This window comes from Cherax quadricarinatus, chromosome 7, assembly GCF_038502225.1.
Source record: "Cherax quadricarinatus isolate ZL_2023a chromosome 7, ASM3850222v1, whole genome shotgun sequence".
Lineage (NCBI taxonomy): Eukaryota > Metazoa > Arthropoda > Malacostraca > Decapoda > Parastacidae > Cherax > Cherax quadricarinatus.
The window spans coordinates 62649795-62674030 of record NC_091298.1 but is presented as its reverse complement, the minus strand read 5'-3'; the positions used below and the strand labels follow the sequence as shown (position 1 = coordinate 62674030).

The window sequence follows — 24236 nt, the reverse complement described above, 5'->3', positions numbered from 1 at the left end:
TGTGGCTTAGCGCTTCTTTTTGATTATAATAATAATTCAAGAGCGTGTGTGCGTTTGAAATAAAACTGCATGGAATATCCAGTTCTTTCTTCTTTTTTTTTTACCTCAACCCCATGTTCTTTCCCATTCCCATGATGCAGTGTTACATTTTGTGCAAGGAAACACTCCTGTCATGCATGTAAGAAACTCAGTACCTGTTGGAAGTGTTTGTTAAAAGGTAGAAGTATACCTGATGTTAATAAATAATTCAATCCTTGTATCCCCATCTCTGGTGCTTGCCCTTAACCCTTCTGTTCCCTTCACTGCTGCTCTGCCTCAGTTCCTGTGCCCCTTCCCTGCTCCTCTGCCTCGGTTCCCATGCTCCTTCCCAGCTGCTTCTCTTTCACAACCCCTTCCCCCCCCTTCCTAAGTGGAACTTGAGGCTCTTAGTCTTTTGATTATGAATGCTGGCTATTTTTTTTTTTTTGGACAGCCCCTACATTTTATTACCTTAACCCAGAGGTAATTTATTGTTAGTAAAAGAGCTCTTGATTCAATGAATTTGATACACCCTCATCTCAAAAAATAGGTCCATGCATCAGACCATCCTGCTTTTGGTATCTCCTCACCTTGAGACTTCCTGACAATTTTCTATTAACGGTCGTTCCAAATGATGCAATGGGTTTTTAAGACAACTGTATATGTTTGCATTTTTTTACTTGATACACCCTAGACTTTCATTGCAATTAGACCTATTGCGATGAACAGAAGGCTCGAACTTTGGTCCTGAGATTGACAGGCTCAGCGCTTTACCACTTTGGCTACAGGACTTCTAATAGGAAAGATTCGGAAACAGTACCTCTGTACATATTTCCATCAGAGGTATCGAGTGAACTCCCACAGTCCAGGAACTTGAGCAGTAAGTCTATTCTTACCTCCCTATAGTCCTTGTGGCTTAGCGCTTCTTTTTGATTATAATAATAATATTCTTACCTCCCATAAAGCCACACAGTCTATGAACTCAAATTGTCAATAAATGACTTATCAAGGATCGAGAGTGCTGTATGAACCTTAACGCTGGTGAAGGGGCTCTTGATTTAGGGAATTGAATCTGTGCTCCAGTTCTCTGAATTAAGCCTGAATACCTTCCATTCCTCCCCTGCCCCACAGGTGCTGTATAATCCTATGGGTTTAGCGCTTCCCCATGATTATAATGTATGAACCTTATGGGTTTAATGCTTAGTTGTGATTATAATGTCAATGAATAAATAAGGATGGACAAGAGACTCAAACTGGTCCCAAGAGTGACAGACCAGCAGGGCCTGTCAAGCCAGTTGGGTTAATTGGTGCCTCTGATGTAAACATGTACAGAAATAGTTTTTGGTGCTTCCCATTAGAAGTGCCATAGCCTAAGTGGTAGAGCACTTGGCCTCTCAATCCCCTCAAGGAAGGTTCCTTGATGTTGGTGAGGGGCTCTTGATTTAGGGAATTGGATCTGTGCTCCAGTTCCCCGAATTAAGCCTGAATGCCTTCCACATCCCCCCCCCCAGGCGCTGTATAATCCTCCGGGTTTAGCGCTTCCCCCTTGATTATAATAATAATAATTGGCCTCTCAATCTCGGGACCATGGTTCGTGCGTGAGCGTGTTAGATAGGAGTGAATGGAGACGAATGGTACTTGGGACCTGACGATCTGTTGGAGTGTGAGCAGGGTAATATTTAGTGAAGGGATTCAGGGAAACCGGTTATTTTCATATAGTCGGACTTGAGTCCTGGAAATGGGAAGTACAATGCCTGCACTTTAAAGGAGGGGTTTGGGATATTGGCAGTTTGGAGGGATATGTTGTGTATCTTTATATGTGTATGCTTCTAAACTGTTGTATTCTGAGCACCTCTGCAAAAACAGTGATAATGTGTGAGTGTGGTGAAAGTGTTGAATGATGAAAGTATTTTCTTTTTGGGGATTTTCTTTCTTTTTTGGATCACCCTTTCCCCTCAAGGAAGGTTCCTTGATGTTGGTGAGGGGCTCTTGATTTAGGGCCCCTCAAGGAAGGTTCCTTGATGTTGGTGAGGGGCTCTTGATTTAGGGAATTGGATCTGTGCTCCAGTTCCCCGAATTAAGCCTGAATGCCTTCCACATCCCCCCCCCCCCAGGCGCTGTATAATCCTCCGGGTTTAGCGCTTCCCCCTTGATTATAATAATAATATAATATCTTGATTTAGGGAATTGGATCTGTGCTCCAGTTCCCCGAATTAAGCCTGAATGCCTTCCACATCCCCCCCCCCCCCAGGCGCTGTATAATCCTCCGGGTTTAGCGCTTCCCCCTTGATTATAATAATAATAATAATAATTGGATCACCCTGCCTCGGTGGGAGACGGCCGACTTGTTGAAAAAAAAAAACATCCTTTTGATTATAATTTATAATCAAAAGGATGTTTATTTTAAAATATTATACTTATAATTTATAAGTATAATATTTTAATGTGTTAAGTATTTTTTTTAACATACGATTGTCAAGAGAACAGTAAACTACCCTGAGCCAGCTGTATAATCTTACGGGTTTAGCGCTTCTCCCTTGATTATAATACCCTGAGCCAGTGCTGCCACCTAATGGTAATTTTTACAAATCTGGATAAAATTTAGCACTCCTTCCCATGAAATATACTCTGGAGAACATCAAAAATGGCACTTTGTGACGATTTCCATGTAATCGTTAATGACGATTTTCCAGGTAATAACACACGTACTGTATTGCATGTAAAAATATCTTGCAGATCAGAAATTATATAATATACCTCCACGTGGGTGCCTTGATGCTCTTGATCCAAGAAACTTAGTCTATCCTGCTCTTCCTTGGATCAAACTTTAACCCCCAGAAACTGTATGGCCCCTATGGGTTGAGCGCTCCCCATGAATATAACGGGCGCTAAGAGAAACTAATTTCAACAAGATTCTTGTACATGACATTTAAAATATAAAATATGTTTGTGAAATGCAAATGTGTTTGTGGAGTAGACCCCTTAAGGAAGGCTCCTTGATGTTGGTGAGGGGCTCTTGATTTAGGGAATTGGATCTGTGCTCCAGTTCCCCGAATTAAGCCTGAATGCCTTCCACATCCCCCCCCCCCGGCGCTGTATAATCTTCCGGGTTTAGCGCTTCCCCCTTGATTATAATAATAATAATAATTTGTGGAGTAGTTTCATGGGAATTCATGGCAATGACAGAGTGGCGGACGAGGCTGCTGCCTCACCTTGTCTACACAGCTCAGTATAACCTCAACTGTCTTCACTAGAGGTGGGTAATACTTTGTGTAGACAACACTTCATAGTTATGTCATTATATTGCAGGTTGAGACAGGAAATATACACCGAGAAGTGTATATTTCTCAGTGTATATATGCAGAGAGTTTACTTAATGCCCAACTTTTGGATTAAAGTTCTTTTCTGGTGGTGATGAGGTTAATTGCAGCCTTAATAACACTCGTGCAGTCGATAGGCTGCCCTTCCTTACCTTGTTAGAGGCTTTTAGTATACTGTATGACCCTTGTCGGTTTAGCGCTCTCTCTGATAATAATTAGTATGCGAGTTCTTGGTGTAAAGTTTTGAAAGTGTGCAGTAAAATAGTTTGAACTGTAAGGCATTATTTTTGTGTATAACCAATTTTTATGAAGTTCTCCCCTCAAGGAAGGCTCCTTGACGCTGGTGAGGGGCTCTTGATCTAGGGAATTGGATCTGTGCTCCAGTTCCCTGAATTAAGCCTGAATGCCTTCCACATCCCCCCCCTCCTGGGCGCTGTATAATCCTACGGGTTTAGTGCTTCCCCCTTGATTATAATAATAATATGAAGTTCTCAAGTGTGAATGAAATAGTAATTGTTTCCATAGTTTTCTCACGCAGCCCCTACCATCCAGGGAGGTCCTTTGATACTAGTGAGATCTTGATCCAAGCAGTTGGAGTTTCCTTCCCTTTAGCTCAAACTGGTTACCTCCCATGAATAAAATCTTGCCCAGGCACTCAGTATCCCCAACAGACGGTGGTGGAAACTATGATCATTATAATTTATCTCCTTGCTGAACGTCTTACCTTTGACTCAACTTACCTCAGACACCAACTTTTAAATTTTATTCTTGCACTCTTCTTCACAACCCCCTTCCCTCGCTCACTCCATCCTACTATTATTAGCACATACCTGACCTTCCCCCACTCCTACCCCTTGCACATTCCTACTTCCAGTCATCCCTCCCAGCAGCGCTGTATGACCCTTTCGTGTTTAGTGCTGAAATGGCTATATTATTATTTTACACATTTATGGGGAACAGTAAACCCATAGGGGTCATACAACTTTGGGGGAATTGCAGACATTCAGGCTCCATTCAAGGAATTGGAGCACAAGTTTAATTCCCTAGATCAAGAGCCCTTTATCATCAAGGAACCTCCCCTGAAAGGTTACAGATTTAGCCCTCCCTCCCTAATATATTTGCAATTTTGTTGGCACCCGGGCCATGTTGAGATTCAGGGAAATGAACAGGTGATACTGAGGCAAAGGCTGCTACATAATGAACTTGCAGATTTCTTTAATCCCCTCAAGGGAGGTTCCTTGACGCTGATGAGGGGCTCTTGATCTAGGGAATTGGATATGTGCTCCAGTTCCCTGAATTGAGCCTGAATACCTTCCATCCCCCCACAGGCGCTGTATAATCCTACGGGTTTAGCGCTCCCGCATGACTAATGATAATTGGCGACTTCATGGACCCTGTACATAATGTAGATATGTTCTTGGAAAATGGCTGCCTTAGTGAACCCTACATTTGAATCTGTACAGGTATTTCAAGGTTTGGTAGAACGTGGGTGTTTGGCCCTCTGCATAGGAAATGACATTGAGGCGATTTTTTGTTAAGAATCTGGCATTAGCACCACAATAGCTACTTGCAGGTCCTCCTGCCTGCTTGTGTGGCATGCAGCAGACTACAGCAAGTCTTGTTTTAGACCCCTCAGAGGGTCTAAAACCAGCAGTAGCGACCGTTAGTAACGACGGTTGACCCCTGTTATGTCAGACTTGACTCAGCATGTCAGGGCAGCTTCGCTCTTCATACCCTCGGGCGCCAGTGCACAGACGACCAATGATAGGACGCAGCTGACAGTCAGTATATTTCTGTCCTCCATAAACGCCAGGAGAGCAGCTGAGCAACTGCATGTATCCTGAAGGTGTAAATGCACGTATCTTGGTGTGAATGCGCGTATCTTGAAGGTGAATGCACGTATCATGAAGGTGTAAATGTACGTATCCTGAAGGTGTAAGTGCATGTATCTTGAAGGTGTGAATGCACGTATCCCGAAGGTGTAAATGCATGTATCCTGAAGGTGTAAAAATAATGGAGATGGAAGAGAGATTCTTAATATGGCAAGAGAGCCCTTTACCCGAATGGGTCATACAGCACTGAACGACCAGTAAAAAGGCTGAAAGATGAGTTTACATAATGTTTCCATATACCTAATGTGAAAATTTGTGTGGACTGCCTCCAAGTGAGTCGCCTACCCTGGCAAACTCTGTTGACACCGAGCTCTGAGGTGGGTACCTCAGCCTCACAAGTGGCTTATAGGACAGATTTTCACAAATGATTGATGTTGCAAGAAACTCGCCTGCATGCACGTATAAAGGACTAACTTACTTGGTGTTGCAGCATATATCCTGATCTTCAACTTCCCTAAGCTTAGCCTTAGCCCCTTTGGACTTCCCCTCAGAAACCACGTGCAACCGGGAACCTTAATTCCTGCAATATTCAATCGTTATTAGTGTCCTGCTTGCACCTCAGAAATTCCTATATCCAAGAGGGTATGTATCCCCTAGTATAACTATGCAGACACGGACACTAGCTTCCAGACTGCTCTGAGACACTGGTACTTACTGGGCATGCACTGCCTGTTGCACACCGGGCCCACAGATCAACTCACAATCTCCCCAGACACTGGCCAGAAATCTACGAGATAAAAGTGGAGGTCTTGTCTTACTGTATGGGCCTGACGGAGGTCATCTACGGTACATCAAGGTGCCTCTACCAGATTTCCCCAGGTCTCAGATGTGAAGACACGTGGGGGGCGCAGTCTGCTGATCACGGCACGTCTTGTCCAGTTGGTGTCTGTCTTAAGAAGAACGAGCTGGTCTCTCTTCCAGACCCTCGTCTCTTTGTTCAAACTAGGGCTGCCAGTTCTCCCTAGCTAACTTATCCTAGTGTTTGCCTATATTATCGGCCTATTACTACCCATGTTAAGGTCTTAGGTCTACATTATTATTATCTACAGTTGTCTCAATAATCCTGATATTAGTGTACTACCAGTAAAACTACCTACTCCTTCCCTGAAGAGTAAATCTATAAATTAAATAAATGCCTACCAACAATCCACCGCCAACTAGAGAGAATAAGAACATAAGAATGTAGGAACACTGCAGAAGGCCTACTGGCCCATACGAGGCAGGTCCTTATCAAAACGACATCTACCTAAAGCTACTCAAGAAATAACTCCCGTACCCCTTAACACCAATCAAACCCAGCCCCTCCCACTCATATATTTGTCCAGTCTCTTCTTAAAGCTACCCAAGGTCCTAGCCTCTATCACCCCACTGGGAAGACTGTTCCACGCATCTACAACTCTGTTAGAAAACCAGTACTTACCTATGTCCTTTCTAAATCTAAATTTATCCAACTTAAATCCATTATTCCTGGTTCTTACCTGGTTCGACACCCTCAGTACTTTATTAATGTCTCCCTTGTTTATGCCCGTCATCCACTTATACACTTCAATGATATCTCCCCTCATTCTACGCCTCTCCAGAGAGTGGAGATTTAAGGCTTTAAGTCTATCTTCATACGGGAGGTTCCTTACACAGTAAGGTGTTTTAAGGGCCACCCAGCTCAGCCGTCCCATTACGGCCATGCTGGATCTGTCCTATGGAACTTTAGGGACCAAATAAATTTCCACACCTAACGAAGAACTCGAAACAACATTATTATTATTATAATCAAAAAGAAGCGCTAAGCCACAAGGGCTATACAGCGCTGCAGGGCAGGAAGGAAGCGAGGGCATCAGGTGGCAAAAGGGAGGTGGATGAGTAATAGGTTATGGATAACAGCAGAGAAGTGGATGGTGAAAGGGTAAAGGGCAGCAAGAGACTGAGCTAGAAAGGGCTGAGGGGAGTGCATAAGGTATCATCATCAGAGTTTGTGGAGTAAATCAGTCATTGTCAAGAAGTCAATGAGAGAGTCAGGATTAAAGGAGGGTCCATCAGCAAGAAGAGAAGGTAAAGAGAGAGTAGTAGAACGAAGATGGTGTTGGAGGTAAATTCTGCATGCTCGTTGATAGAGAGGGCAGTCTAACAGAATGTGGCTAATCGATACAGGAACTTGACACTGCTCACAGAGAGGTACAGGGTGCCTCTCCATGAGATACCCATGAGTAAGACGAGGGTGGCCAATGCGAAGACGGGAGAGAGTGGTCTCCCAACCACGGCACTGATGACAAGAAGACGGCCAGTAACCTATGCTTGGTTTAATAGAATGAAGTTTGTTACCAAGCAGAGTTGACCAACGTTGTTGCCAACGGGCGTGAAGGTGGGTAGCTATTGCGGCAAAATAGTCCAGAAATGGAACACCTCTATAGGAAATTGGTAGGTCATGTACTGCTGACCGCGCAGCAGTGTCTGCCTGTTCATTGCCCTGTACGTCGACATGACCAGGGACCCAACAAAAAATAATATCTTTATGCTTCGTAGAGATACAGCATAGCCAAAGTTGGATACGGAGAACTAGGGGGTGAGATGTATCAAATTTTCGTATAGCCTGTAGAGCACTAAGGGAGTCTGAGACTACCACAAATGATGACACAGGCATAGATGCGATATGAATAAGTGCTGCAAGAATGGCATACAATTCAGCAGTAAAAATGCTAGCCGAAGATAGTAAATGCCCCCACACGACGCTGTCCAGAAACACTGCTGCGAATCCGACGCCGTCTGAAGACTTAGAGCCATCTGTGTACACAGCAATGGCATGAGAATGGGAGTGGAAGTGATCAAGAAAAAGAGAGCGGGAAGCCACCGTAGGCAGTTGAGCTTTCGAGCACGGGAGTGAGAAAGAACAAACCCGAACAGCTGGAACTTCATAGGGGGGTAGGGAAAAGTGAGATGCTACATGAACATATAAAGGTGGTAACTGAAGGGAAGACAAGAGTGAATGTAGGCGAAGAGAAAAGGGACGGAGCAAACAGGGGCGGCGAACAAATAATGTCTACTAATATCGGTGACCATTCTATAAATGGAAGGATTGTGGAGATCGTGAGAGCATACATAGTAGCGAAGGCAATGGGCATCACGGCGATCAGACAAGGATGGAACATTCGCTTCTGCATAGAGGCTCTCAACAGGGGAAGAGCGAAAAGCACCAAGGCACAAACGTAATCCTTGGTGATGGATAGGGTTAAGGCTAGAGAGAGTAGCAGGAGAGGCCGCTGAATAAATCTGGTCACCATAATCGAGTTTCGATAAAACGAGGGCTGAATGTAGGCGAAGCAGAGTTCGACGATCAGCTCCCCAGGAAAGATGAGCAAGGGTTTTAAGAAGATTTAGCCGGCTGTGACAAGTTGCCTTCAGAGAGGTAATGTGAGGTTTCCAGGATAACCTACGGTCAAAGAGAAGGCCTAGAAACCTGACTGTATCGCATTCGGGGATACGGGAGCCATAGAGATACAAAGGATGATTGGAGATGACAGAGCGTCTAGTGAAAGTAATTTGGTGAGTTTTGGTACTTGAAAATTTAAACCCATGCATGGTGGCCCAAGTGGAAACACGGTCGACCGCATGCTGGAGAGAAACTGCAATGAGATGACAGTCAGCGCCTGCACAAGCAATAGCGAAGTCATCAACATAGAGTGATGACCAAATATTGGGTGGAAGAACAGAGGTCAAATCATTTATAGCAAGGAGAAAAAGTGTTGTGCTTAGAATACATCCCTGAGGGACACCTTCAGCTTGGACGAAGTCCGGGGAAAGAACATTATTGACTCGAACACGGAAATGTCTGTCAGTTAAAAAGTTCTTAAGGAAGGATGGTAGATTGCCTCGAAGGCCTAAGGAGTGGGCCTGGGCCAAAATATACCTCCAAGTTGTGTCATATGCCTTCTCAAGGTCAAAAAATATGGCAATAACTGAGTGATTATTCGCAAAGGCATTACGAACATACGTATCCAAGCGTAGTAAGGGGTCTATGGTAGAACGGCCCTTACGAAAGCCATACTGACTAGTGGAGAGACTGTTGTGTGTCTCTAAATACCACATTAAACGTCGATTTACGAACCATACCCCCGGCCGGGATTGAACCCGCGGTCATAGAGTCTCAAAACTTGCATTTGTGGTCACAGTGGTGCCTGTGCTAACCTTCCTATGGTGTAGAAATATACCTAGTTGGATGAATCTTATTGTGGCTAGCTGGTCTAGTGGCTAACACACGGGCTGGAGTTTTGAGACTCTATGACCGTGGGTTCAATCCCGGCCGGGGGTATGGTTTGTTTGCAATCGTGTCATTACGATTTCTTGAGTCGATTTACGAGACGTTCCATCACTTTGCAAACTGCACTAGTAAGACCGATGGGACGATAGTGGGAGGCATCATGTCCTGTAGTACCCGGTTTGCAGAAAGGGAGAACAATGGCAGATTTCCACAGCTGGGGAAGAACTCCTTGTGCCCAAATAAGATTGAAGAGGCGTAAGAGGACTACAAGGGCTGACCGATGTAAATGTTGTAACATACGAATATGAATGTCGTCAGGCCCAGCTGCCGATGATCGGCAAGCTGAGAGCATTGCCTCCAGTTCTTGAAGTGTAAAAGGCACATTATACTGTTCTCTGAGAGAAGAAAGTCCAAGGGTACTAACTCTCTGGCAGACTTTGAAGAAAGAAACGAGGAGCATAGATGGAGCCCCCGGGAAATACGGACCAGATGTGTGCCAAGTTCAATGGCAACGTCGAGAGGGTTTGCTACATCAACACCAGCGACCCGTAGAACAGGAGCCAGGTCAGGAGAGTATTTATCACTCAATTTCCTCACTTTTTTCCAGACTGCACTCATAGAAGAAGCAGAGGTGATGGTGGAAACATAGTCTCGCCAGCAAGTGCGTTTAGCTTCACGGATGACACGGCGAGCGATCGCACGCTTCTGCTTAAAATCAAGAAGTCTCTCAGTGGTTCTATTGTACCGGTACCTGCCCCATGCAGCACGTTTCAAACGTACTGCACGAGCACAAGCAGGAGACCACTAAGGCACGCACTTCTGAGAATGCCTGCCTGAGGTTTCGGGTATAGAATGAGAAGCTGCGGTATAAACTGACGTCGAGAAGAGGTGTAGGAGCTCATCAATGGAGGATGAAGAAGGAACCTCACTAAAAGCAATGAGTTGCGAGGGCTACGGAAAGGTGGTGAATAGGAAGAAGAAGTAAGAATGATTGGAAAATGATCGCTGTCATGTAAGTCCGGTAGAACAGACCAGGTGAAGTCTAGTGCAGTGGAGGAAGAGCAGACTGATAGATCGATGCAAGAGAGAGTATGAGTACGAGGATCAAAATGGGTGGGAGTACCCGTATTTAAAACATGGAGGGGGTGAGAGGCGAGAAAAGTCTCCAACTGGATGCCACGTGAGTCACAATGAGACCCCCCCCCCCAGAGGAAATGGTGGGCGTTAAAATCACCAAGTAACTCTCGAAACAACAGAATTGTGTGACAACATTCACTGAATATTTCGAAGTGTCTGAGAGATTCAAACCCTTTCGGGCTGTCATAAATGATTTCAGGCGCTTTCTTACATAAATGTTTAGCTACAGGATAGTATATAGTGTATAAACACGAATTGTTTCCGTATTTATAAAGTATATATTACTGTACTGGTTTTTCAGTGAGGTTCTAGAAACATGCTGAACGCAGCACTGGTTCATTCCTAGTTATTTTTTTAAAGCAAAATTGGATACATCAACAGTTGCTACCCGTTTCCATATGTTACACAATGGGAGCAAAAGCTGTTTCCGTTATAAACCCATTACGTAGGAAGGGGTTTTTGAAATTATCATAATAGTGGGGGGTACCTCTGGAGGGATTCATTCATTCATTTATTAGAGGTTCGCCGGTACTTCCGGCCCGGGTCTTCTCCATATGGTGACCCGGCTACCTCTGGAGGGGTTCCTCTCCCACAGGTGTTTTCTTGACTGAAAACCTAATATCTCTCTACATAAGTTGTAGAGAAATATCATCTTTCGACTGAATTTGTCACTTTTAGCCACTGATACTGAACAAATTATGAGTATGGATATGAATTGGTCACCGCAATAGCAAGCTGATAATGGTAATATAAAGTGAATATCACTAGAAATGGTACGCATTTAAAATGTTGACTAACCAAACGATCCTAGTGCTATGTAAATTTAAGAAAACGTAACCAATTAACGTGAACTGGAGTAATACAAGTCGGTTGATTGGTAAGGGTAGCATTTGGCCTTCGGAAACCAGTAGAATTATATATATATATACACAGGAATGTCTCTGTGTATATACACAGTTTACTTAATCCCTCTTGGTGATTAAAGTATTCTTAAATGGTGGTGAAGTTACATGCAGCTTTAATAACTCCTATGTACACGATAGGCTTTAAAAAAAATTACCACCCAAACATGAACCCGTATACTGAAATGTTAACATTGCATGCTTCATGGCCCGTACGGGTTTAACGCTTTTTTTTATTTAATAACAGTGATACTGGTTTGGGACTTTAGTACACGAATACAATTTTAATTTTGCAATACCTATGTCTGTTTCTAAAGTATGTTTCTTTAAGGTATCTTGACGAGGCTTGTTTTCACGCGTGATTTAATTTTTGGTTGTAGCTGAGACTGAGGGGCTCATCATTGTAACAATGGCTCAGTGTTCAAGGTTGTAACCACCCCACCCATCCTTCACCCGACCCCCAATTTACCTCCAGTTCCGCCTGTTGTTTCCGTTGTGTTTCCGGTAACACCTCTCTCTGCATGTATTATTCTCACTAGCGCTATGTAACCCGAATGGGTTTAGCACATTTTCATGAATGCGATAAATCTGATTTCCATTACCACCACGTAAGTAACCATTCTTACAGTATTCATTACCTTTGTAACTTGTGAGTTTATTACCTTTGTAACTTGTGAGTTCATTACCTTGTACCTAGTTCAGCCATCAAAACTTTGGAGCCCGGTCCCTGGACCCATTGTGTACCTCTGTAATCTGTAAATACCTTTGTAACTTGTCATGATTGTGACTAGACCTACCTGGAGTTCATTACCTTTGTAAATTGTGAGTTCATTACCTTTGTAAATTGTGAATTCATTACCTCTGTAACTTGCTCAGCTATCAAAACTTTGAGGCCCAGTCCCTGGACCCATTATGTACCTCTGTAATCTTTTGACTACCGCCCACTGGATGGGTATGGGGTGCATAATAAACATATTAAACAAACAACATTACCACCAGTTTCTTCCTTACAACTGTTTCCGGGTTTATAAGCAAATTTATACGCCGTAATTTTCCACAAACATTACCCCTCATGAAGGGGCCGCCTTCCTCTTAGTGAAACCTAATTCTCATTCCCCTGACGCTGCTTTCCCATGAATATTTACAATAATGTAACTGTAGGAACAATTTGAGGAGGTACCAATATACTGATCTGTTTTTTCAGATTGTATACGGACGATGAATTGGCCCCTGATAGGTGATATATCTTACACGGACGAAGGATCGAGTCTCCACTACTCATTACGCTGAATAACCTGCACGAGTTAGCGCTTCTGAATAACTGGCTCCAAAAAACCTAGAGAAGCAGTCATTATTAATTCAAGGCTACGCCCTCAGGCTCAATGTGTAAGATTGGTTTTTCTACTTGTCAGTACTTATATTAGCGTAATTAGCGAGAAGCAGTCATTATTAATTCAAGATTGGTTTTTCTACTTGTCAGTACTTATATTAGCGTATATTAGCGAGAAGCAGTCATTATTAATTCAAGGCTACGCCCTCAGGCTCAATGTGTAAGATTGGTTTTTCTACTTGTCAGTACTTATATTAGCGTAATTGCTGGCCACCTTCACAAGGGACACACCCTCAAGGTACGCGCTTTGATGCAAGTGTTGTATGACCCTTGTGGGTTTAGCACTTAGTTCTGATTCAAATTCAAATTCAAATTCAAAGTTTATTCTCTATAAAGATTACAATGTTGAATTTACAGAATTTGGTTGTTGTGTGGTTTACATGTAGTTAAATAATGATTACAGAGTGTACCACTAGAACGCCTAGCATGGCTAGACATTTCAGGCAGACTTAGTTTAATTCTTTGTTTTAAAATATTACAAATTATGAGGTAAGTTGGTATTATGGCTAAGTGACTAAATACTAGTTTGTGAGTTTAGCAATGTGAATGCTTTTGTTTTGGCACAGTACATAGTTTCAGTATTGGAGTATCATAGGATTCATTATTTTAAGATTGAGGTTAATATTTCTGTTTATGGTCAAATGGGTGAGTGAGTGTAAGTGTGAACCACCAGGTGGTATTCGTGTAGTTAGTTGATGGGGTGTATCAGGGAGATAAGATGTTTTCTAATGGTAGTTTTGAAGGTGATGAATGTGTCTGCAGTTCTAGAGTTCTCAGGTAGGGTGTTCCAGATTTTAGGGCCTTTGACATACATTGAATTTTTGTAAAGGTTTAGTCGGACACGGGGAATGTCGTAGAGATGTTTGTGTCTGGTGTTATGCCTGTGGGTTCTGTCACAACTATCAAGAAAGCGTTTTAGGTCAAGGTTGATATTGGAGTTTAAGGTCCTGTAGATGTAGATTGCACAGTAGTAAGTGTGGATGTCCTGAACAGGAAGTAAGTTTAGATCTATGAAGAGTGGGGGGGGGGGTGTTGCCAGGGATGGGATTTAGTGATTATTCTTACTGCAGCTTTTTGTTGGGTTATTATTGGCTTTAGGTGTGTTGCTGCAGTTGATCCCCAAGCACAAATAGCATAGGTGAGGTATGGATAAATAAGTGAGTGGTATAGTGTGAGAAGGGCATTTTGCGGCACGTAGTATCGTATCTTGGAGAGGATCCCAACCGTTTTGGATACTTTTTTGGTTATGTGTTGGATATGGGTGCTGAAATTCAGGTTGTTGTCAAGGTATAGGCCTAGGAATTTGCCCTCATTATGTCTGGTAATTAGAGTGTTGTCAATCTTAATGTTAATTTGTGCATCTCCGGCTCTGCTACCAAACATAATATAGTAGGTTTTGTCAGTGTTAAGCGTAAGTTTATTGGCTGTTATCCAAGTCGATATTTTGATCAGCTCCTCGTTAACAATGGTGTTGAGGGTGGCAAGATTAGGGTGAGAGATGACATAAGTCGTGTCGTCAGCAAAGAGAATGGGTTTCAGGTGTTGGGATACGTTTGGAAGATCATTGATGTATATGAGGAAGAGCAGGGGACCAAGGACACTTCCCTGCGGAACTCCAGTATCAAGTGGCCATGTTGTTGATGCTGTGTCTTTAATGGTGACATACTGATACCTATTAGTAAGGTAAGATTTGAAATAAGCAAGCGCATGGCCTCTTATACCGTAATGGTCAAGTTTGTGGAGTAGGATGTCGTGGTCTACTGTATCAAAAGCTTTTCTTAGGTCAATAAAAATACCTAGTGGATATTCCTTATTTTCCAATGCTGTGTAAAGCAGATTTAGCATTTTTATGATTGCATCATTAGTGCTTTTATTTTTCCTGAATCCAAATTGGCAGGGGTTGAGTATGTTTTGTGTTATTATAAATGAATATAGTCTCCTGTGCACGCGTTTCTCAAAGATTTTGGATAGCAATGGTAAGTTTGATATTGGCCTATAGTTGTTTAAGTCTGTAGGGTCACCACCTTTATGTATTGGTGTAACCCTTGCCATCTTGAGTAGTTTCGGGAAGGTGATAGTTTCTAGTGACTTGTTAAAAAGTAATGAAATAGCATGCGAAAGGACATGGGCCGCTCGCTTGTACAGTAATGGTGGGACATGAGACAGATTCCCTGAGTTATTTTTAAGTGACTTTATAATCTCGGTGACTTCCGTGGGCTCAGTTGGTGCAAGATAGAAGGAATTTGGGAAATTCCCATCTAGGTAGTCCCCGGCATGGGCATTGGTATGTGGGATTTTATTGGCGAGATTAGATCGTTTATCTTGTTAGCTGTGTTAGTGGGATGTAGTGGTGTTTCATTAGTGGTTTTTTTTTCAGTTTGTGGGTCCCTAGAATCTGAGAGAGTGTTTTCCAGGTATTTTTTATATCTCCTCTAGTGTCTGTGAATCTACTGGAGTAGTATAGTTGTTTGGCTTTCTTTATTACTTTGGTGAGAACTGATGAATAGTGTTTAAGAATATCTTTGTGTATTAAGCCCTGTCTATATTGCTTTTCATATTGGTGTTTCTTGTCAATGGATTTCAGAATGGTACTGGTTAGCCATGGGCAACCAAGCCGTTTGTTTGTGATCTGTTTCGTTTTTATAGGACAATGTTTGTTGTATAGTCTAAGTAATTTGTTAAGAAAAATGTCTGTCCAGTCATCAATACCATTGGCCTTGGAGAATTCTGTAGGCCAGTCAACAATCTCTAGGTCAGCTGTGAACTTCCTTATTGAGGCCTCGTCATGGAGTCTAAATGAGACTTTGTTGAATTCAAGTGATGGTTTACTAATGTTTGTCAGGAGGAAGGTAGGGTAGTGGTCTGTAGTGCTATCTGTGATTATCCCTGATTTAAGGGGGGCTAGTATATTGGTCCATATGTGGTCTATTATGGTTGCACTTGTCTCAGTGAGCCTGGTTGGTTTAGTTATTGTTGGTATGAGAAGTGTGTTGTTCATATTGTTGATGAAATCAGTTACAGGCTGATCATCTAGTAAGCCAAGGTTGATGTTGAAGTCTCCAGCTAAGAGAAGGTGGTGCTTATTCATTTGTCTGTTTGTTATTAGTGACTTTAATTTCTCACTGAAATTTGGGATGTTTGTGTGAGGTATCCGGTAAATGGCACCGATTGTTATAGGTGTCTTAAGGTTTTTTACAGTAAAATTAGCAAAAATGTATTCCCCATATTCATCACTAAAGCAAGTGGTGCTAATACAAGATAATTGGTTAGAGTAATAGATTGCAATACCACCCCCAACTTGGTTTGGTCTGCAGTTGTGAATTGCTGTGTATCCTGGTAGAGGGTAGATATCTATTGTGTCCTGCTTAAGCCAGGTCTCAGTAAGAATAATGCAGGAGAAGGGTGTCTTTAGTGATTCAAGGAGTGCCAGGAGGTCATCATAGTGTTTGCTTAAGGACCTGATGTTGTAGTTAAGTACTGATAGACTTTTAGCATTGTTTAGGATAGTGCTGGCTTGTGTTGCTGTGTAATAAAGGCAGTTACTTTCCAATAGGTTTTGATTGGGTGTCAGATTATGGAGGTTTAGATCAGGGTCAACGTAATCAATCATCTTCTAGGTTTAAATTATGGTTATTTATATCCTGAGTTGTGTGTTGAGTTCTAGTACTGATATCTGTAGTGGTGGGAAGTTTGGACAAGTATATAGCTAGAGTATTTTGGTCATATAGAGTATAGTCACTGCTTCACATAATGAAGTTGATGTTGTCTATGTGTTGTGCTGGAATGAACTAAAGTACAACTAGGTATAAACTAGTAATATAAAAATACAAATTTAAAATAGAACAAGACTTTCACTTGTAATTGCACTAAGGTCTAATATAATGACTTTTGTGGAGTCTAAGTTTTGAGCTAGAATGAGCTATAGTACAACTAGATTTAATCTAATAATGTAAAAATACAAATTAAAAATAGCACCAGTCTCTCACTAGTAATTGCAATATGGTCTAATATAATGAATTTGGTATTGACTATAGTACAACTGTGTTTAATCTAATAATATAAAAAAGGCACAAGACTCTCAATTGTAATTGCACTAAGGTCTTATATAAGTTGTTTACGAGAATTAGAGTATAACTAGATTTAAATTGACAGGATAAAATACACAAGTTAAGGTAGCAAAAGAATAGTAATAAAAAAAATGATAAAAATAAAAATGGCAATGACTTGGTTATAATATGCTAGTAAGATGGTAGACAGGATAATATAAAAGTTGTAGTTGAAAATACTAGTTTAAAAAAGTATAGAATAAAATGGTCAATAAAAGAAGTTTACAATAAGTTTGATCAATATAGTTTAAAGCAAAATTGGGCAATAATAGGGATTTTAGAATAAAATTGGGCAATTGAGTATTTCTTAAAGTGAGGTAGAATTATTGAGGACAAGTTATGGCTAGTTTATAATAAAATAAGATGGAACAGTGATGCGGTAAGTTGTAAAAAAAGGAGATAGATTCTGTAGATATTAAACAAATTAAGACTATGAGGTAGAATGGTCGTTGAATACAACAATGACAATCAAAAGTAGTTGGGGTATTAGAATTTTAGGGGGGCACAAATTTATGACAATATAACACTAACTGTGGACTGTGGGTATTATCTGCACTTTACTCTGATTCTGTTAGTCCAGCCTCACTTAGGAATGTTTTAAAGTCATGTTCAGTAGAGATGAAGTATCTCTTCTCAGTGGGCTGTTTCCTAACTGCGATTTTTCCATCCCTCACAAAGCACTGGTGGATTTTTTGGGCATAGCGTAATTTTCTTAGCCGATAAAGAAGGTTTTGTCTTGTTTTGGTAAGGCACTCATTGACGTAAACATCAGTTTTCATAGAAATAGATGTTTTTAGTTGGTTGTTTCTTTGTAGGCTAGTTTGGAATTTTAACAGCACTGTTTTTTTACCTGCTTGGTAGCCCATCAGTTTGCAATCCTTTAGGTCGTCACTACGTATGTTAAGGCGAAGGTGGTCCTTGATAAGCTGTAGGGTGGTCTCCATGCAGGTCTCTTGGGTGACTGTGGCTGGGAGATGTTTGCTGTTAACTACAACAGCGTCAGATAGCTGTTGTTGGTCATTATGGTCTTGTAATGATAATGGTTGATGCAAGTGAGTGGTCTCTTGATCCAAAGAACTGACCCTTTTCTTTCTTGCACAGAACCGGATTGCTTCCCTTTCCCCACGCGCTGTTTACCCTCTATAAATTTAATGCTTCCCCTGATTAAAATAAGTTTATAATGGGTGCCTTAATGCTGGTGAAGGGCTCTTGATTCAGGGAACTGGAGCTACCCGTCTCCTCATATCAAACCTGATTACCACCAATTCCAGATGCGAGTTGTTCTGTGATTCTGCAGCTGTACAGCCCTTGTGGCTCAGCGCTTGTTTTTGATTATAATAATAATGTGATTCTGCTGTATAACCTTTGTGGTTTAGCGCTTCTACGAGTGTTGCCCCGTGAAAAATAATTATATTTGGGTCTTACAATACCTCGGGAGTCTGAGGTAATTAGGTTAAATCCGAGGAAGACTAGCTCTAATTCTGTGCATAGAGTCCTTCACCAGCACTTCCCTCCATCCCTCTGAAATTATATAAAAAAGTTATATATATATATATATATATATATATATATATATATATATATATATATATATATATATATATATATATATATATATATCGTGCCGAATATGTAAAACTGGTCAATTAGCAAGAACTCATTTAAAATTAAGTCTTTTCTAAAAATTTCTCTTATACGTTTAAAGATATATTTTTTTCATTAATTTTAATGTAAAAATTTTTAATTTTGCTCCAAAAGGAACTTAGAAAACTTGCCTAACCCTATTATAACAAGAACAATTCATTTTAGCCTAACCCAACTAAATATATTTTAGATTTGTTTACAAGAATTTAATACTAAACAAACACAGTGAAATATATTTTTTTCGTTAGATTCAGAATGATTTTGGCGAAATTATTGCATACACAAATTTTCACTTGTCCTATATGGCAAGATGAGCCTTGCTATTTAAGCCAAGATCGCAGGTTCTGCCTATTCGGCACGACATATATATATATATATATATATATATATATATATATATATATATATATATATATATATATATATATATATATACATATATATATATATATATATATATATATATATATATATATATATATATAGGTAGGTTGGTAGACAGCAACCACCCAGAGAGGTGCACTTACTACCGTCCTGCCAAGTTAGTGTTAAATGAAAGCCTGTAATTGTTTTACATGATGGTAGGATTGCTGGTGTCTTTTGTCTGTCTCATAAATATGCAAGATTACAGGTATGTCTTGCTACTTCTACTTACACTTAGGTCACATGTACACGTTTATTTATACACACTCATCTGAGTTTTCTTTGATTTTATCTTAATAGTTCTTGGTCTTATTACTTTTCCTTTTATATCCATGGGGAAGTGGAATAAGAATCTTTCCTTCGTAAGCCATGCGTGTTGTAAAAGTCAACTAAAATGCCGGGAACAATGGGCTAGTAACCCCTTTTCCTGTAAAGATTACTAAAAAGAATAAGAAGAAGAAAATTGTCAAAGTGGGAAGTCTGAATGTGCGTGGATGTTGTGCAAATGATAAGAAAGATGATTGTGGATGTTATGAATGAGAAGAAACTGGATGTCCTGGCTTTAAGTGAAACAAAGCTGAAGGGGGTGGGAGAGTTTCAATGGAGAGGAATAAATGGGATTAGGTCAGGGGTTTCAAATAGAGTTAGAACTAAAGAAGGAGTAGCAATAATGTTGAAGGATAAGTTATGGCAGGAAAAGAGGGACTACAAATGTATAAATTCAAGGATTATGTGGAGTAAAATAAAGATTGGATGTGAAAAGTGGGTTATAGTAAGCGTGTATGCACCTGGAGAAGAGAGAAGTGTAGAGGAGAGAGAGAGAGTCTGGGAAATGTTGAGTGAATGCGTGGGGAGTTTTGAATCAAGTGTGAGAGTAATGGTGGTTGGGGATTTCAATGCTAAAGTGGGTAAAAATGTTATGGAGGGAGTAGTAGGTAAATTTGGGGTGCCAGGGGTAAATGTAAATGGGGAGCCTTTAATTGAGCTATGTGTAGAAAGAAATTTGGTAATAAGTAATACATATTTTATGAAAAAGAGGATAAATAAATATACAAGGTATGATGTAGCACGTAATGAAAGTAGTTTGTTAGATTATGTATTGGTGGATAAATGTTTATAGAGGGGCAACTGATATATCGGATCATTATTTAGTTGTAGCTACAGTTAGAGTAAGAGGTAGATGGGAAAAGAGGAAGGTGGCAACAACAAGTAAGAGGGAGGTAAAAGTGTATAAACTAAGGGAGAAGGAAGTTCGGGCGAGATATAAGCGACTATTGGCAGAAAGGTGGGCTAGTGCAAAGATGAGTAGTGGGGGGGTTGAAGAGGGTTGGAATAGTTTTAAAAATGCAGTATTAGAATGTGGGGCAGAAGTTTGTGGTTATCGGAGGGTGGGGGCAGGAGGAAAGAGGAGTGATTGGTGGAATGATGAAGTAAAGGGTGTGATAAAAGAGAAAAAGGTAGCTTACGAGAGGTTTTTACAAAGCAGAAGTGTTATAAGAAGAGCAGAGTATATGGAGAGTAAAAGAAAGGTGAAGAGAGTGGTGAGAGAGTGCAAAAGGAGAGCAGATGAAAGAGTGGGAGAGGCACTGTGAAGAAATTTTAATGAAAATAAAAAAAATTTTGGAGTGAGTTAAACAAGTTAAGAAAGCCTAGGGAAAGTATGGATTTGTCAGTTAAAAACAGAGTAGGGGAGTTAGTAGATGGGGAGAGGGAGGTATTAGGTAGATGGCGAGAATATTTTGAGGAACTTTTAAATGTTGAGGAAGAAAGGGAGGCAGTAATTTCATGCACTGGCCAGGGAGGTATACCATCTTTTAGGAGTGAAGAAGAGCAGAATGTAAGTGTGGTGGAGGTACGTGAGGCATTACGTAGAATGAAAGGAGGTAAAGCAGCTGGAACTGATGGGATCATGACAGAAATGTTAAAAGCAGGGGGGGATATAGTGTTGGAGTGGTTAGTACTTTTGTTTAATAAATGTATGAAAGAGGGGAAGGTACCTAGGGATTGGCGGAGAGCATGTATAGTCCCTTTATATAAAGGGAAAGGGGACAAAAGAGATTGTAAAAATTATAGAGGAATAAGTTTACTGAGTATACCAGGAAAAGTATACGGTAGGGTTATAATTGAAAGAATTAGAGGTAAGACAGAATGTAGGATTGCGGATGAGCAGGGAGGCTTCAGAGTGGGTAGGGGATGTGTAGATCAAGTGTTTACATTGAAGCATATATGTGAACAGTATTTAGATAAAGGTAGGGAAGTTTTTATTGCATTTATGGATTTAGAAAAGGCATATGATAGAGTGGATAGAGGAGCAATGTGGCAGATGTTGCAAGTATAGAATAGGTGGTAAGTTACTAAATGCTGTAAAGAGCTTTTATGAGGATAGTGAGGCTCAGGTTAGGGTATGTAGAAGAGAGGGAGAATACTTCCCGGTAAAAGTAGGTCTTAGACAGGGATGTGTAATGTCACCATGGTTGTTTAATATATTTATAGATGGGGTTGTAAAAGAAGTAAATGCTAGGGTGTTCGGGAGAGGGGTGGGATTAAATTATGGGGAATCAAATTCAAAATGGGAACTGACACAGTTACTTTTTGCTGATGATACTGTGCTTATGGGAGATTCTAAAGAAAAATTGCTAAGGTTAGTGGATGAGTTTGAGAATGTGTGTAAAGGTAGAAAGTTGAAAGTGAACATAGAAAAGAGTAAGGTGATGAGGGTATCAAATGATTTAGATAAAGAAAAATTGGATATCAAATTGGGGAGGAGGAGTATGGAAGAAGTGAATGTTTTCAGATACTTGGGAGTTGACGTGTCGGCGGATGGGTTTATGAAGGATGAGGTTAATCATAGAATTGATGAGGGAAAAAAGGTGAGTGGTGCGTTGAGGTATATGTGGAGTCAAAAAACGTTATCTATGGAGGCAAAGAAGGGAATGTATGAAAGTATAGTAGTACCAACACTCTTATATGGATGTGAAGCTTGGGTGGAAAATGCAGCAGCAAGGAGACGGTTGGAGGCAGTGGAGATGTCCTGTCTAAGGGCAATGTGTGGTGTAAATATTATGCAGAAAATTCGGAGTGTGGAAATTAGGAGAAGGTGTGGAGTTAATAAAAGCATTAGTCAGAGGGCAGAAGAGGGGTTGTTGAGGTGGTTTGGTCATTTAGAGAGAATGGATCAAAGTAGAATGACATGGAAAGCATATAAATCGATAGGGGAAGGAAGTAGGGGTAGGGGTCGTCCTCGAAAGGGTTGGAAAGAGGGGGTAAAGGAGGTTTTGTGGGCAAGGGGCTTGGACTTCCAGCAAGCGTTCATGAGCGTGTTAGATAGGAGTGAATGGAGACGAATGATACTTGGGACCTGACGATCTGTTGGAGTGTGAGCAGGGTAATATTTAGTGAAGGGATTCAGTGAAACCGGTTATTTTCATATAGTCGGACTTGAGTCCTGGAAATGGGAAGTACAATGCCTGCACTTTAAAGGAGGGGTTTGGGATATTGGCAGTTTGGAGGGATATGTTGTGTATCTTTATACGTTTGTAGATGAATGGTTCAGAGAACCGACATGTTGATAAATTAGACACATGTGCAACTCTTGGGTATCTTTATTGATGAAACGTTTCGCCACACAGTGGCTTCATCAGTCCATACGTAGGAGAAACTTGAAGAACAGGAGGAGAATGAGGTAATCAGTCCCTCAACCTTGAGTCGATGTGTTCAGTCCATCAATCTTGAGTAGAAAACGGCATATGAGCGGAGAAGCAGCTTATAAACCGTATGGCAGGAGAGGTGCAGCAGTCATAGGTGGTGTCACATTTCACATTGAACAAATGTAACACCACCTATGACTGCTGCACCTCTCCTGCCATACGGTTTATAAGCTGCTTCTCCGCTCATCTGCCGTATTCTACTCAAGATTGATGGACTGAACACATCGACTCAAGGTTGAGGGACTGATTACCTCATTCTCCTCCTGTTCTTCAAGTTTCTCCTACGTATGGACTGATGAAGCCACTGTGTGGCGAAACGTTTCATCAATAAAGATACCCAAGAGTTGCACATGTGTCTAATTTATCATCTTTATACATATATGCTTCTAAACTGTTGTATTCTGAGCACCTCTGCAAAAACAGTGATAATGTGCGAGTGTGGTGAAAGTGTTGAATGATGAAAGTATTTTCTTTTTGGGGATTTTCTTTCTTTTTTGGGTCACCCTGCCTCGGTGGGAGACGGCCGACTTGTTGAAATATATATATATATATATATATATATATATATATATATATATATATATATATATATATATATATATGTGTGTGTGTGTGTGTGTGTGTGTGTGTGTGTGTGTGTGTGTGTGTGTGTCGTGCCGAATAGTTAAAATCGGTTAATTAGCAGGAACTCTGTTTAAAATTAAATCCTTTCTAAAAAAAAAATTTTCATTTATGTTAATGTAAAAATTAATTTTGCACCAAAAGAACCTTAGAAAACTTACCTAACATTATTTTAACAAGCGCAATTTAGTTTAGTCTAATCCAACGAAATATATTTTAGATAAGTTTACAATAATTTAATAATAAACAAACACAATGAAATTGTTTTATTCGTTAAGTTCACGATAAATACATGGGTGCACAAAATAATGGAACACCTTGAAATTTTAAGCAAATTTATTTTAATATGGCGTAGGACCACCTTTGGCAGTAATTACTGCTTCAATTCTACGAGGAGTTGATTCATACAATGTTTGAATAGACTCCTGGGGTATTTTTGTCCATTCTTCAGCTAAAACGGTCTCTCCAGTTCCTTAAGTGATGATGGTGGAGGGTATCGACTTCTCACTTGTTTTTCTAAAATGCACCATAAATTTTCAATCATATTAAGATCTGGGGGGTTGGGGTGGCCAGATAAGATGCTCAACCTCACTAGAATGTTCCTCGTGCCACTCAGAGACGATTTTAGCTGCGTGAATCGGTGCCTTATCGTCCTGGAAGATTGCATTCCCTTCTGGAAGCAGTGCTGCAACCATAGGATGAAGCTGATCTGCTAAAATGTTTAAATAATCTTGACTTTTAATTCTGCCATGAAGGTCAACCATTGGGATTGCAGATTTCCAAGATATAGCATCCAGATCATCACAGAACCTCCTCCGTGTTTAACA

At 40.8% G+C, this 24236-nt stretch overlaps 1 protein-coding gene across 2 annotated transcripts in view; it reads left to right on the top strand.

Moving 5' to 3' along the window:
* The first annotated feature begins 3191 nt into the window (after nucleotides 1-3191).
* LOC128686927 (collectin-12-like) overlaps nucleotides 3192-24236 on the top strand; it is a 32533-nt gene continuing 11488 nt past the window's right edge. The window contains exons 1-2 of one of the 2 annotated variants that reach the window (XM_070082594.1): nucleotides 3192-3274; nucleotides 12723-12904. In XM_070082594.1, the coding sequence (XP_069938695.1) occupies nucleotides 12901-12904 (4 nt within the window). In that variant the 5' untranslated portion in view covers nucleotides 3192-3274; nucleotides 12723-12900. Of the gene's footprint in view, nucleotides 3275-12722; nucleotides 12905-13021; nucleotides 13069-24236 lie in introns of those variants that run through there. The other variant, XM_070082595.1, reaches the window with a different exon arrangement.